A 14,263-nucleotide genomic window follows, 5' to 3' on the forward strand; every position below is an offset into this window, starting at 1 on the left:
CCACCTCGCATGTTTCAATCAGTTTTTAATACAAGAAATGAAACATGTAGGCTAAATCCAAGCAACTTAATCCAATTAGTAAAGTGATGGAAAACTAAATTTGGACATTAAGTAACAGATACTTGAGAAGAATGAAAATCACTGAATAATAACCATGCTTTATAATATACATTGCAGTTTATTTTTATTAAAATTTATATAAGTACGTATATCACCATGCTACATAAATTATACATGCAATTTGCTATAAGGATTATTAGCCAGTCTACCATAGGCAGAGTGAGCAGCAGCTGCGGAGGCTCCGGCGAGGCTGTGGACGGTAGACTGGGCGGGCGGGTGGTAGTGACGGTGGTTGTGATGGGGTGGGGCCGACGGCGTCGGTGACGGTGGTGGTTCAAGGTGGTGATGGTGGTTCAGGGGTATAATTGCAAAAAATATAATTTTCCAAGAATTTGAAAATTTGGACGGGAAAGGTAGGAAACATAAAAAAACAGTCTCTCAAGATGGTTTTTTTTAATAAATTTTTTTTTGAAAAATTTGAACTTTTGCTCCAAGATTACAAATAATTTGGACTTTACCGACATTATTTCCCCAAATCTCGTCTTTTACTTGACTTTCTTTCGAAATCTCGTCTTTATTTTTATCTTTTCTCAATGCGTCTTTACAGTCCAAATTATAAAAGATTTAAAAAAAAATAATTATTTTGAAACTTTTCTCTCAAAAAGGAACGGGACTATTTTAGGAATTTTTCCTAATTAATTACGTTCCAAAAAGCACACGATGAATCGAGGTACACTTCTCAATGCAAAGGGTACAACATAACCTTATCACTCCTCTGTAATCACCTTCTTCTTCACCACCACCACTCTTCTCAGATTCTTAACAATTCATTTCATGATGCCTTCATTTCCACTCTCACTCCTCACTCTACTCATCCTATCTCTATCAACAACATCCACCTCATCAACCTCACTCCAATTTCCCGCCGGATATTCACTCTCCGGCGACGCCCACTTCACCGGAGACAAAGATTCCGATTCCGTTCAACTCACCCGCCCAAACCCGTCAAGCTCCGGCATCATATTCCACACCACTCCGTTCAAACTCACCCCAACGACGTCGTTTTCCTCCAACTTCACCTTCAAGATCGGCAATCGCTTCGCACTGGTAATAATCCCATCTGGGTTTGCTTCCAAATTAGCTAAAAACACTTCTTTTGGAAAACTTGATGAAACCCAGCTCGTTAATATCGAGTTTGATGCCAATTTATGCACAATTTCGTCTTCTAGGGTTAGCAATGTTTCGATCATGACTCATGATTTGAAAACTGGAGTGAAATTAACGTCGTGGGTCGATTACATTGCGATTTTGAAGCGGGTACATGTTAGGGTAACCGAGTTTGGTCACCCGAAGCCGGTCGAGCCGCTGATTTCGTATCGCGTAGATTTGGGGGAAATGCTGAAAGGTGAAGAGGTTTTGTTTGGTTTGGTGTCTGATAATGAAGAGCATGAAGAGATTGCGTCGGTGTGTTCGTGGAGCTTCGGAATTAAGGAGGTTCCGAAATGGATGCATTCGATGCCTGCTGTTATTCCGAAGGAACATTCGAAGGGCGAAGGTTTAAACAAGGATTCAGAGAGTGAAGGTTGTGTTGATTTGGGATTCATATTGGCTATCGGTTGTGGAGCATTGGCGGGTTGGATTGTGTCGCATGTGTGGTCGTATTTTGTTGATAGGCAGAAGGTGCAAGCGGAAGGTGAAGTGGAAGGTTATGTGTGTCCTTTTGGTTTCAGATATGAGAAGATTGGTGTGGTGAAAGTGAATGATTTGGAAACTGGTATGAAGTAGAGAGATCGTTTGGTAGGTTAGCGTAGTGTGTCTAGTTATGTAATTCGTGAACTTGTGATTCGATGTTTTCGTTTTGATGTGGTGGTTTGTTTATCGCGAAATCAATAGACATGCTTCTTGATGTTTTGAACTTGTATGCAGTCGATCAGTAAGGGTGCTATTATACGGGCCCTGAAACTTTGACACGACACACCACTGTCACATCAATCACATCAATCGGTTTTAGTAAACTTATACACGCTGCAAGATGGTAAACATTGCATCAAAACACAAGCTGATATAGTGAAGAGGTAGGTCCCAGCAGAGCCCAGTTGGACCCGCAAGACTCACCTTGAAGAGGGACGTCTGCGCAGAAACCAACTGGATCCGCATGACCAACCATGCTCAGAGACGTGACGTCCTTACGCGCAGTACGCAAGCTGTTCCCGCAGGAAATGCCTCCCGATGGTGAAGGACTCCGCCTGTTCCCGCAGCTTCGGATACAAGCCATCAGGGAAGGCCACCCGCGCAGCAAGGCTACACGCACAAGGCACTTAGCTCTCAATCGTTCAGTGTCACCTGAAGGAATGAGCAAAGCCGGGAACAATCCCGCACAAGGGCGGGAGGGGGAATACTCCCGCCCAAATAAGCCAGTCCGTACGATACGGGAAGATCTGTACTGTACCTGACGAGGTATGGGAAAAAGATCTGACTAAAGATACGACAGCTTATTGACAACAGTATGGCGAGCAGCATGCTCCTGTACTGTATGTCACTATTAGCCGCTGCCTACTCACCAACTACTGCCATACCACGTGCATAGCCGGCAGTTGGTGGAAAAGGAATAGTACACAGCAGGCCTGGTCACTATCAGCCGCTGCCTACCCACCAACTACCAGCAGGGCACGTGCGTAGGCCACTGTTGGTGGAACAGGAACACTGTTGCAGCCGGCCACACCTCCTTGGAAACCTACCTTCGGCTATAAATACCACAAATGGTATGATCATCTTATCTTAACATATTATCATCATATTATACCTGATATCTGCTCTAGCAATCTCTTAATATACATTTATATTTAAAGAGCAATCTAGTCTGATTCTCACACCGGAGGGTGGTCACAAGGAGGAACCCCCCCCCCCCTTCTCAGTGACGAGCTCACGGTGTCTGTTTTGCAGGTTATCAGAAGAACCATCTTCCCTGGGTCTAACCCCTCGTGGGAAACATCTATCTAACCCCCAGGTTACCAGTAATCTGCCCGGGGTCCGGTTAGTGTTTCTTCATTGGCGCCATCCGTGCATAAAGCTAGAACATTTTTCTCCAGTTTTTTCAAACTTCTAAGATGGTTAAAGAAACTCCGGTAACCACAACCCCAGCTACTGGGGGAAATACCGGCCACACAGTTTTTACAAACACTACCCCAGTTACCCAAGCTGGGGCAAGTGCAGTAAATAATCGCTCACTGGGAATCACCGATACCCAGTTAGAGAAACGAACAAGACTCCCCCGCCAAACACTCGATAAAGTTAAGGCATGGGCGGAGGCACGTCAGAGGGAATTCCAAGCTGAGTTGGACGAACGCTTGCGTTCCGTCCAACAGGCTGACGAATTCGAAGATTACTTGGACAATGACTCGGAGGAATCCGACTCCGACGCGAACCCTCGCCATAGGGCAAAAGGGAAGCGTAAGGAAACGGACTCCCAAACGAGAAGGCATTTTGGAGAAGCCTACAAACCAAAAAACACAGGTGGAAGTCCACGTGACTTCTCCAAAACATTCAGACCAAATGTTGCAAATGCAGGAACGTCCAAATTTGCAAGGGACATTGCAGAAGCAATTGCCCCAAAAAGTGCCAAACAAATGTCCAGCATAGGCACATATGATGGTATATCCGACCCAGATGATCATTTAAACAGATTCATAGCGGGGGCAACCGTCAGTAGTTGGACGGAACCCACGTGGTGTTACATGTTCCAAATGACGCTTGTCGGGGCTGCTAGAGCGTGGTTCGATCGTCTACCGGTCAACCACATCTACGACTGGGCAGACTTCCAACAGAAGTTTAGCCAACACTTCAGCCAGCAAAGAAAGTATACCGAGGAGCAATGGACAATCCTCAAGTGCATTCGAGAAAAAGATGAATCTTTGCTAGACTTCATCACTCGCTTCAACTCGAAGAAGCTAAGTCTGGGTAACATTAGCGAAGATCTTGTTCGCGCTGCTTTTATTCAGGGCGCGAACGACCCAGAGCTCATCCGCACCTTAACGGGTAAAGATGGCATACCATCCACATGGGATGCCATCATGACAGCAGCTAAACGCTTTGCGGAAACGGAGAAGCAACTGGGTAGAGATCTCCCACAGAGCACAAACCTCTACACCCAGAAAACAAGAGAAGACAACGTCCTTACCGCCCGATTAAACAAAAAGCGGAAGCTAGGCATTTGGCAGTCAAGGGTAAACTTTGACACCTCATCCGGCTTGCAGCATCGGTTAGGCGGAAGGGATAACGTACAGTCAAACAAGAACTCCAGATGGACGCCGCTCACCAAAAGCGTCACCGAGATATTCGCCACTGAGGAGCTCCCATGGCCAAAGCCTCAAATAATCCGACATCGTCACAATGCTGATCGGAGCAAATACTGTGACTTTCACAGGACAAAAGGCCACAACACCGAAGAATGCATAGACGTAAAGGACATGGTCGAAGCATTTGTCAGAGATGGGACGCTCGCGCACCTCGTGGCGCAATGAACGCTGAGCAGGCTGATGCGTGTAGAACCCCAGCTGGGGAAAACACGAATAAAATTCCAGCTTCAATGTGGAGACTACATGCTGCGTAAAGAACGAGATCCCGAACCAGGTGCGTATCGGCTCGATGGCACTCCCATCCCAACAACATGGAAGGGAGCTCATTTACACAGTTTGCATGTAAATCAATTCCAAATTTGTAAAGAAAAGGCCAAGAGCCACTTCTAATGAAAACGATTCTCCTTAAAATATTGACGCTGATGATTTTACATTTTTATGAACTATCAACACGGATATGCCGGTTTTCACCGCATAATTACGTGAAAAGTCGTTGCATGGGGAAGGCGGTAAAACCCGCATAAACCCAAAAAACGGCAAACCTTCACGCGGGTCAGTTGAAGGGGAAAAGTTCAGTCATCCCAATAAATGAAAGTGCCGGTCTATCCGCATGAATCATGATAAGAGGAAACTGAACACTAACCTATTAACAACCGCGCGTCGAACGGTTAATTTATTCAACACGGATATGCCGGTTTTCACCGCATAATTACGTGAAGAGTCGTTGCATGGGGAAGGCGGTAAAACCCGCATAAACCCAAAAAACGGCAAACCTTCACGCGGGTCAGTTGAAGGGGAAAAGTTCAGTCATCCCAATAAATGAAAGTGCCGGTCTATCCGCATGAATCATGATAAGAGGAAACTGAACACTAACCTATTAACAACCGCGCGTCGAACGGTTAATTTATTCAACACGGATATGCCGGTTTTCACCGCATAATTACGTGAAAAGTCGTTGCATGGGGAAGGCGGCAAAACCCGCATAAACCCAAAAAACGACAAACCTTCACGCAGGTCAGTTGAAGGGGAAAAGTTCAGTTATCCCACTAAATGAAAGTGCCGGTCTATCCGCATGAATCATGAGAGGATACTGAACACTAACCTATTAACAACCGCGCGTCGAACGGTTATTCAAAACAGAATTTCTAACAAAAGGATGAGGAAAACCTACACGCAGGTCGGATATAGGTTAAAGTTTAGCCATCCTACTAAGTACAAGTGACGGTCCTACCCGCACAATCACGAAAGAGGAAGCAAAACTTCAACCTATTATCTACCACGTTCAAAGGTTAACTTATCCTAAACACTTAGAAATTTCAAAAAAGGATGAGGAAAACCTACACGCAGGTTAGATATAGGTAAAGTTTAGCCATCCTACTAAGTGCAAGTGACGGTCCTACCCGCACAATCACGAAAGAGGAAGCAAAACTTCACACCTATTATCTACCAAGTTCAAAGGTTAACTTATCCTCAGAAAAGATGAGGAAAACCTACACGCAGGTCAGATATAGGTAAAGTTTAGCCATCCTACTAAGTGCAAGTGACGGTCCTACCCGCACAATCACGAAAGAGGAAGCAAAACTTCACACCTATTATCTACCACGTTCAAAGGTTAACTTATCCTCAGAAAAGATGAGGAAAACCTACACGCAGGTCAGACGTAGGTAAAGTTTAGCCATCCTACTAAGTGCAAGTGACGGTCCTACCCGCACAACCACGAAAGAGGAAGCAAAACTTCAACCTATTATCTACCACGTTCAAAGGTTAACTTATTCTACACTTGGAAAATTGCTAATTTAAACTAAAGTATGCAAGTCATATAACGTTTATAAAGCAAGGAATCCAATAAAAGAAGCGGTCTTACCCGCACAAAGATTTATATTTCACAATAATTCATTACAAGAATGGCCGGGTAACTACCCGCCTACAAGAAAATAAATCTATACAAGCTAAATCTATCCTAGCAGTGGGAAGGGATCTTCAGGATCAGGCTTCAGGGCCACTTCCACTTGGACCAGCACCATCAGTAGATCGTGGCAGTTCAAGGAAAGCTTTAAGGATAGCTAACCCATCATCAGCAGCAGCAACTTGATTCACCTTCTCCACCACCGGATGCGGGAAGGCGGCGTACTGATTCACTGCTTGGTCGTAAACAGCTTCAGTATCAACATTGTACAAAGGGAAGTTGGAAGGCGGGATGCCATTCTCAACGAACCCTAGACCAAGCAGGAAGCCGACATTTTCCCCATCCTCGTGAGAAGCGTTGAGGGCTGCGCTCATAGCATCGTCATACGACGTCTCAGCAAAGACTCGATGCACAACCTACAAAAGAAAATATACAAGTGTCAAAAACCTTTTCTATTTACAAAGAAAAGCGTAAAGACAAGAAAAGCTTACCTGAGACAACGCTTCTCGAAGAAGCCATTCCTTGGCAACCAGGGCTTCTTGGAGGGCAGCTTGAGCTTCGTTACGGGCGCGATCGGCTTCACTCTTGTTGAGGTTGGCAAGCAACACTTCTTTAGCCGCAGCCTCTTCGACGCCCTTTAGCTTACGCTCAGCATGGTCAAGCACCCCCCTCTGGTGCAGGATTTCTTGGAGCTTTTTGGCGTCTTCCATCGCCAAGGCATCATGAGCCTGCTGGAGAGCCTCTAATTTGGCTTTAAGCTCCTCATTCTCCACGCGTAGAGGCTCAGCAACAGCTTCAGCCTTTGTGGCCCTCTCGGTTGCGTTCCTTGCAGTTTCCTTAGCCAGCCGAAGCTGTTCATTAACAGCTTGGGCAGCCTTGGAACGGGCCTCGAGCCGGGCCTGAACTTCAACCTCGAGGGCCTTGAAGGCCTTCTCCTTCTCCGCAGCCACTGCGGTAAGTTTTTGGTTCTCCTCCCGGACAGCCCGCGCCTGAGCTACTTCTTTAACGCGAGCTGCTTTTAACTTGTCGTTTTCACGACAAAGCAGCTCGACGCGCGGCTGCATCCGGGCCAGGAGAACCCGAAGCTCATTGCTTAGCCTACCCTCCTGGTAGCTAGCCATGGCTTCCCCCAACGCACCACTAGGAGCAGCGTGACGAGCCCACTCCACGCACTCCACAGGGGTGCGAAGGGTTGTTCCTCGGCGAATGTTCCATCGTGGAACATACACTTCATTGGAATCCGACACTGCAAAAAACATAAAGCAGTTAGGAAAAGATAAGAAAAAATATGAAAAGGGCCAAAAGAACCCTACGCACCTATAGGGTCAATAACAGGCCGATAGCCGTCGAACCCATCACCTGAACCCAAGGGAAATCCATCCAAGAGGTCAGGCAGATGGGAAGGTGGCAGAGATTGGCGAGAAGCCCCATGCGTACCTGATGGATCGGCCGTTGTTGCCGATGACGGGGGCATGGTAGCAGCCGCCGCGGTCGCCGCCGCGGAATCCGCCGCAATAGTAACCGCCGGCTCGGTGAAGGATGCTGTAAAAATAGCACTCACAGCCGGCGGTGACGTCATCACAGCTGGAACAGTCGGCTCAAAGGAGTGAGCAACTGAACCAGCGGAAGCAGGCGCAGGCGCCTGGGTCGACGCCTCAGGTAGGCTGACCAAGCCTACCGTCATTGGCGGAGAGGTACTCTGCACTCCACCCTGGAATGCGTCAACATCCACGCCTGCGTAAAGAAGATAAGTGTTAACGATATTAAACTATGAAGCTAAAGACAAAGGAAATTTGCACTTACGGGTTTTCTTGAGCCTGAAAGTACGGACGGGCGGGGATGAACCCGATGGAGCCGGCCTCTTCACGCCGGTCACCGTTGTCATCTTGGGCTCTTCGGTGACAGTTGTCACAGCCTCCGGAATGGTGATCTTATCACCACCGGGATTCCCCGCCACCTCTTCGCTCTCGGTATCCGAGTCAGACCGAGGCGCTGGATCGGCAGTGGAGGCCACCTTCTCCTTCACCTTCCCGCCGGCAGCCTTCTTCTTCCGCACCAACGGAGGACCATCTGCGGATTCCTCATCAGAACATACGATTAGAGGAATTCCAGCAGAGGTTTCAACATTGAGGGGTCGAGGGTCGAATAGCGCCTTACCTGGCCGACGGGCGCTAAGGATCTCATGGCCTAGCGGATAGACCTCCACGAACCGATCCGCCGTTTGTTCTAGGATGGGCAACTCGTTCTCGTCTAGAGCGTGAGTACCCATCCGAGCGGGACCGTCAGCCTCCCGCGGGTTCAGGAGCGACTGCAAGTCGTTCCCCTCTGAAATAAACAGGAAAAAAGTTAGAAGAGATTCTAAATCAACAAAAAGAAACAAAGCATACCGTAAGGAACAGAGTTCGAACCGTATTCGAGGACGATTGGGATCTTATGCGCATCCGCAGCCTTCCACACCCGGCTCATCCCCAGCATCACCATCCCGGACTCCGCAAACCGGTAAACCGGAGATTGGACTCGGGATATCTTCGAAAACCATTCCGCCTCCTCGTAGTTGGAGGCGTGAAGGCTGGGAAGTACTTGCCCGTTCTTAAATTTCATGGCAAGGGGGATGGCGCGAGCGGAGAGGTAGAAGAACTCCCTCTTCCACGAACGAAGACTGCGCTCGGTTGCGCAAATCTTCAAACCCTTGATCCGGGTTATCAACGTGTACCACCCCTGGATGCACCTCCAAGTGTAGAAGGTCATCAGGCGGTCAACATAGGGCTCAATGCCCAAAATCCGGCACACCCACTCGAAGTGGCGAATCTTGGCGATCGCCATGGGATGCAACTCGGTCAAATGAACACCGTGCCTCTCAAGGACACGGTAAACAAACTTTGTCAATGGGAACCTAAGATTCCCATAAACAAAGAATGCAGCATAAACCCCGATCTTGCCTCTGGGGGAATCGTACACCGTCTGATGGGGTTCAGGAAACTCAGGCTCGAGAGACTCGAGCATGAACTTCCTGACGACGTACCGATACAGATCGCCAGGCAGAGCACACTGGCACTCGCCAGCAGTACTCTTGTCATCAGCTGTAGATTCGAGATCACGAGACATCTTGTAAAAGAAGAAGAAAACGATTTCGGGAGAATGCTTGCCTGAAAAGGTTGAGTATTCGCCGGAAGTCGCTTAGAAGATGAAGAGAAGAGTGAAAGTGTGGATTACAAAGAACCCTCTCCCCCTTTATATACTAATCGCAATTAATGCGATGAAATTAATGCGGAAGAGAGAGAAAACGAAGGTGCAATGAAACTATGACACGTGGCAAAAAGCAAGCTGGCAACAGCTGTTGACAGGACGCATACCATTAATTTCGCGGCCACGCGCCCGAAAAATCGCGCCCACGCGCCTGAAAAAGCGTCTGGAATGACCATGTACTGTCACGTCACCATAACTTCCTGCACGTCCTGACAGAGTCAGAAGAAACCGTCGCACGACGTTTCAGAGGTTTGGACTGTTCTTATCTTTCCACCAACTCTTCGAATTTCAAAATTCAAAATTCAAAAAGATCAAAAAGTAAGCGGGAAAATACCCCTTACCTTGGCAACCAAGTAACCGTAAGACGGATGCGGGTACAGTGTTAAGGCAAAACCCTTCACATACCTAGCACCCGCAGGGAATTGAAGCCAAGAAAACCTTGGCAAACAAGTAACCGTAAGACGGATGCGGGTACAGTGTTAAGGCAAAACCCTTCACATACCTAGCACCCGCAGGGAATTGAAGCCAAGAAAACCTTGGCAAACAAGTAACCGTAAGACGGATGCGGGTACAGTGTTAAGGCAAAACCCTTCACATACCTAGCACCCGCAGGGAATTGAAGCCAAGAAAACCTTGGCAAACAAGTAACCGTAAGACGGATGCGGGTACAGTGTTAAGGCAAAACCCTTCACATACCTAGCACCCGCAGGGAATTGAAGCCAAGTATACCTCGGCAACCAAGTAACTATAAGACGGGTGCGGGTACAGTGTAAAGGCAAAACCCTTCACATACCTAGCACCCGCAGGGAATTGACGCCAGGAATACCTTGGAAGTAAAGTAACCGTAAGACGAGCGCGGGTACAGTGTTAAGGCAAAACCCTTCACGTACCTAGCGCTCCGCTGGGAATTGAAACCAAGAAGGATCTTCTGGGCAATGCTTGCGAAAACGGAAATAACATCCCCGCATAGCGGGAACGTCGAGAACTACGTTGTTTGAAGCTCCAGGATGGAATTGGTGGTTTTAACATAATTGATCACTATGTTCAAAACTACCAAAACCTCACGGAGAATCCACACAAGTGGGACTCAACGCTCCTGACTTGCGAGGAGGTTACAGCCTACCCGCATCATACCCAAAGATCAAGCAGGAAACTCGGGAATTTCTGCAAGTGACAAGGACTTCCGCGGGAAGAATCCCCATGGAAAACCTTAAAAAACCCTTTTCAAAAACCCTTTGCTTAAGTCCAAAAGTTCACCTCACTTTATTAAACACTCATGAGAAGAACATTGGACTGGGGGGACTTGAAGAGGTAGGTCCCAGCAGAGCCCAGTTGGACCCGCAAGACTCACCTTAAACAGGGACGTCTGCGCAAAGACCAACTGGTTCCGCAGGACCAACCATGCTCGGAGACGTGACGTCCTTACGCGCAGTACGCAAGCTGTTCCCGCAGGAAATGCCTCCCGATGGTGAAGGACTCCGCCTGTTCCCGCAGCTTCGGATACAAGCCATCAGGGAAGGCCACCCGCGCAGCAAGGCTACACGCACAAGGCACTTAGCTCTCAATCGTTCAGTGTCACCTGAAGGAATGAGCAAAGCCGGGAACAATCCCGCACAAGGGCGGGAGGGGAATACTCCCGCCCAAATAAGCCAGTCCGTACGATACGGGAAGATCTGTACTGTACCTGACGAGGTATGGGAAAAAGATCTGACTAAAGATACGACAGCTTATTGACAACAGTATGGCGAGCAGCATGCTCCTGTACTGTATGTCACTATTAGCCGCTGCCTACTCACCAACTACTGCCATACCACGTGCATAGCCGGCAGTTGGTGGAAAAGGAATAGTACACAGCAGGCCTGGTCACTATCAGCCGCTGCCTACCCACCAACTACCAGCAGGGCACGTGCGTAGGCCACTGTTGGTGGAACAGGAACACTGTTGCAGCCGGCCACACCTCCTTGGAAACCTACCTTCGGCTATAAATACCACAAATGGTATGATCATCTTATCTTAACATATTATCATCATATTATACCTGATATCTGCTCTAGCAATCTCTTAATATACATTTATATTTAAAGAGCAATCTAGTCTGATTCTCACGCCGGAGGGTGGTCACAAGGAGGAACCCCCCCCCTTCTCAGTGACGAGCTCACGGTGTCTGTTTTGCAGGTTATCAGAAGAACCATCTTCCCTGGGTCTAACCCCTCGTGGGAAACATCTATCTAACCCCCAGGTTACCAGTAATCTGCCCGGGGTCCGGTTAGTGTTTCTTCATATAGTAAATTGATGTCCTTCAAATTTTCATCAACAACTTAGCTGATATAGTAAATTGATGTACTTCAAGACATAAAATTTAGCTTTCTTTAACCAGTGAGAACCTGCTAACAATTATCAAGACATGAAATCTTGTCAATATCATGTTAGCTAATAAGATCGAATTAATGACAGCTTGTGCCAGACATGAGAGCTTCTTTGTGGCTTAATTTGTTGCCGAGAAGTAACTTTTCCAACATTGATCCTCACACTAAAGAAAATGAAATTGGAGTTCAAATGATTAATTATGATTTAGAAAATTTACATAAATATCCACCAAGTCAAAGGGAGATCATCAAGTGGCGTATCAACTATTTTTATTGACATTTTATCACTCAAATTATACTACTACTTGATCCTTTCATTGTGTACCGTTTGAGCTTGCTTGCTACTAAGGATATAATACGCTCGAAACATATACGAGAAGTTATTAGCGCCATCATTCAAAAAAACCAAATAAGTCCTTATCCTCTTGACAAAGAACTATTAAAAGAAGGTTATTTAGATGGTTTTATATTTACAGGTCATATTCATTCTAATGGACAGGTGTTTTCAATTTTAGAACAAAACATATTGAAGCCTTGAAGCTGCCAATTTCTTTACTTCGTCACGATACAATACAAGGTAACAAATGAAGTGCCTTTTTCAACCCAATTTTGTTTAGAATACAAGCAACAGAAATACAACACTTAACGAAACTACACAAGTTGCAACAAAGTAACAAACCACAAAGCGACCTAATCCAATATTCAAAACATGTTAAAGAAGCTAAATGCGTAACTACTACATAACATAAATTTTCTCTCTTTTTTCCTTTTGCAACCAGCAACCCTGTCCTTCCAAAAACTTCTTGATCTGATGAGCAACACAGACATAATATCATGAATAAAAATAGACTAACCTTGAGTTTGCATTGGTTAATAAAAAACAATAGACTTACTTTGAGTAATCAATCATCCAGAAACCAGCTTTACAACAATGCTGAGGGAGTTGAAAATAATCAAGAGAACTCTCAAATATTGAGTTGCATAAATGAGACCAATGATCTGTCCCTTGATGGAGTTTCGCTTCACACCCGAGTACTCTTGGAAGCTCCATCCTCTAGGTGCAAGAAAACGATCTTCATTCAATATTGCAAATGCATTTGCAATTAGTAGACACCCTTCCAGTAGTGTCCAAAGACCCATATTCTGTATTATGCATTAGTCAACTTAATATTGAAAAAAAAAAAAGAAAAAAAAACTTATAAAACTAAGTTTTCAATTGTATTATTAGATTGTCACAATAGAGGCTTCAATCTTCACTAACTATGTACAGATTCAGCATCGTTACAAACTTACAATTAACAAACACACACTTCAAATAATGAACTAAACTATACGATCTATTTTAAACTATTTTACTACATTTCTGTCTCAAGAACCAAAAAAACTCAGCTAATCACCATCAAACAGGTGAATGATAAAGTTTAGAGGTTAGATATTTAAAAAAAAGCTCCAAAGGCATCCTGTGATTAGGTATGCAATGATACTTCTACGGCAACAAATGTCAATAAGATTACTGTCACTGGACATCAACAAATACCAAGTGTTTTATTATAATTATTATCTGTCTCCTCACTTGCAGATAGCGATTATAAACTCAAATGACAAAACAATCAGAACTGTGCTGCCAATCAGTGTAAAAAAAAAGCAGTATTAATCGGCGGTTAATCGAAAATCGGTGAGTAACCGATTCAATTTCATATAATCGGTTGTCTGTCCAAATCGGCCCAGATCATTCAAAATCGATCAAATTTAGGTCAAAATCAATCCGATTGATCCTACTAATCACTAGTAGGCACCCCACTGCCCGACTGCACTGACTGCTGCCAGTATTTTAGCAGTTTCAGATCATTCTCCATTAACGGAAATTTAGATAGTGTTAGAAACAAAGATACATAAGCTTTTATCTACAAAATGATTATAAACATATAGATATACATATAGCAAATGCTAGATCCATGTACCTACTAATGTAAAGTAATCGCATCAGTAAAATTAAAGAAAGTTAGGTGACTAGAACAATTGGTTCCGTGAGTATGTTACTACAATCAAATTGCTTACTCGTGATCCAATTAAACCCTAAATTGATTGTTTAGACTTGTAAATAGACGGATATTCGTAGCAGGAAACAATAACTAACCTCGTACCGTATAGAGAATTGAAAGATCAGCAGCAGTCGAATTGGAGATTGATCTGCTATTAAAAAAGAAACGAATCGTCAAAAAACCAAGGAATAGGGCTACAGGTAGGGCTGTGCAACCGAACCGAACCGGAATTGAAAATGAAATAGAACCGGAACCGATACCTATTATAGTAATCGGTTTTAGAACCGA

At 45.5% G+C, this 14,263-nt stretch overlaps 3 protein-coding genes across 3 annotated transcripts in view; 1 reads left to right on the plus strand and 2 right to left on the minus strand.

Annotated features, from left to right (window-relative positions):
* LOC143530850 (uncharacterized) overlaps positions 1-14,263 on the minus strand; it is a 207,031-nt gene that overhangs the window by 31,720 nt on the left and 161,048 nt on the right. The gene's annotated exons all lie outside the window — the stretch shown is intronic.
* LOC143530872 (uncharacterized) lies at positions 898-1,845 on the plus strand. The gene has a single exon (XM_077026294.1). It carries the CDS (start codon positions 898-900, stop codon positions 1,843-1,845), a length of 948 nt encoding a protein of 315 aa, XP_076882409.1.
* On the minus strand, positions 12,606-13,095 carry LOC143530819 (uncharacterized). Its single transcript, XM_077026250.1, has 2 exons — positions 12,827-13,095; positions 12,606-12,741 (listed from the first exon to the last, which is right to left on the minus strand). Exon 1 carries the CDS (start codon positions 13,071-13,073, stop codon positions 12,840-12,842), a length of 234 nt encoding a protein of 77 aa, XP_076882365.1. The 5' UTR covers positions 13,074-13,095; the 3' UTR covers positions 12,606-12,741; positions 12,827-12,839.

This window comes from Bidens hawaiensis, unplaced genomic scaffold (assembly GCF_021521415.1).
Source record: "Bidens hawaiensis isolate Kalapana, Puna unplaced genomic scaffold, B.hawaiensis_p1.1 tig00009039_1, whole genome shotgun sequence".
In the NCBI taxonomy this organism is placed as follows: Eukaryota; Viridiplantae; Streptophyta; class Magnoliopsida; order Asterales; family Asteraceae; genus Bidens; species Bidens hawaiensis.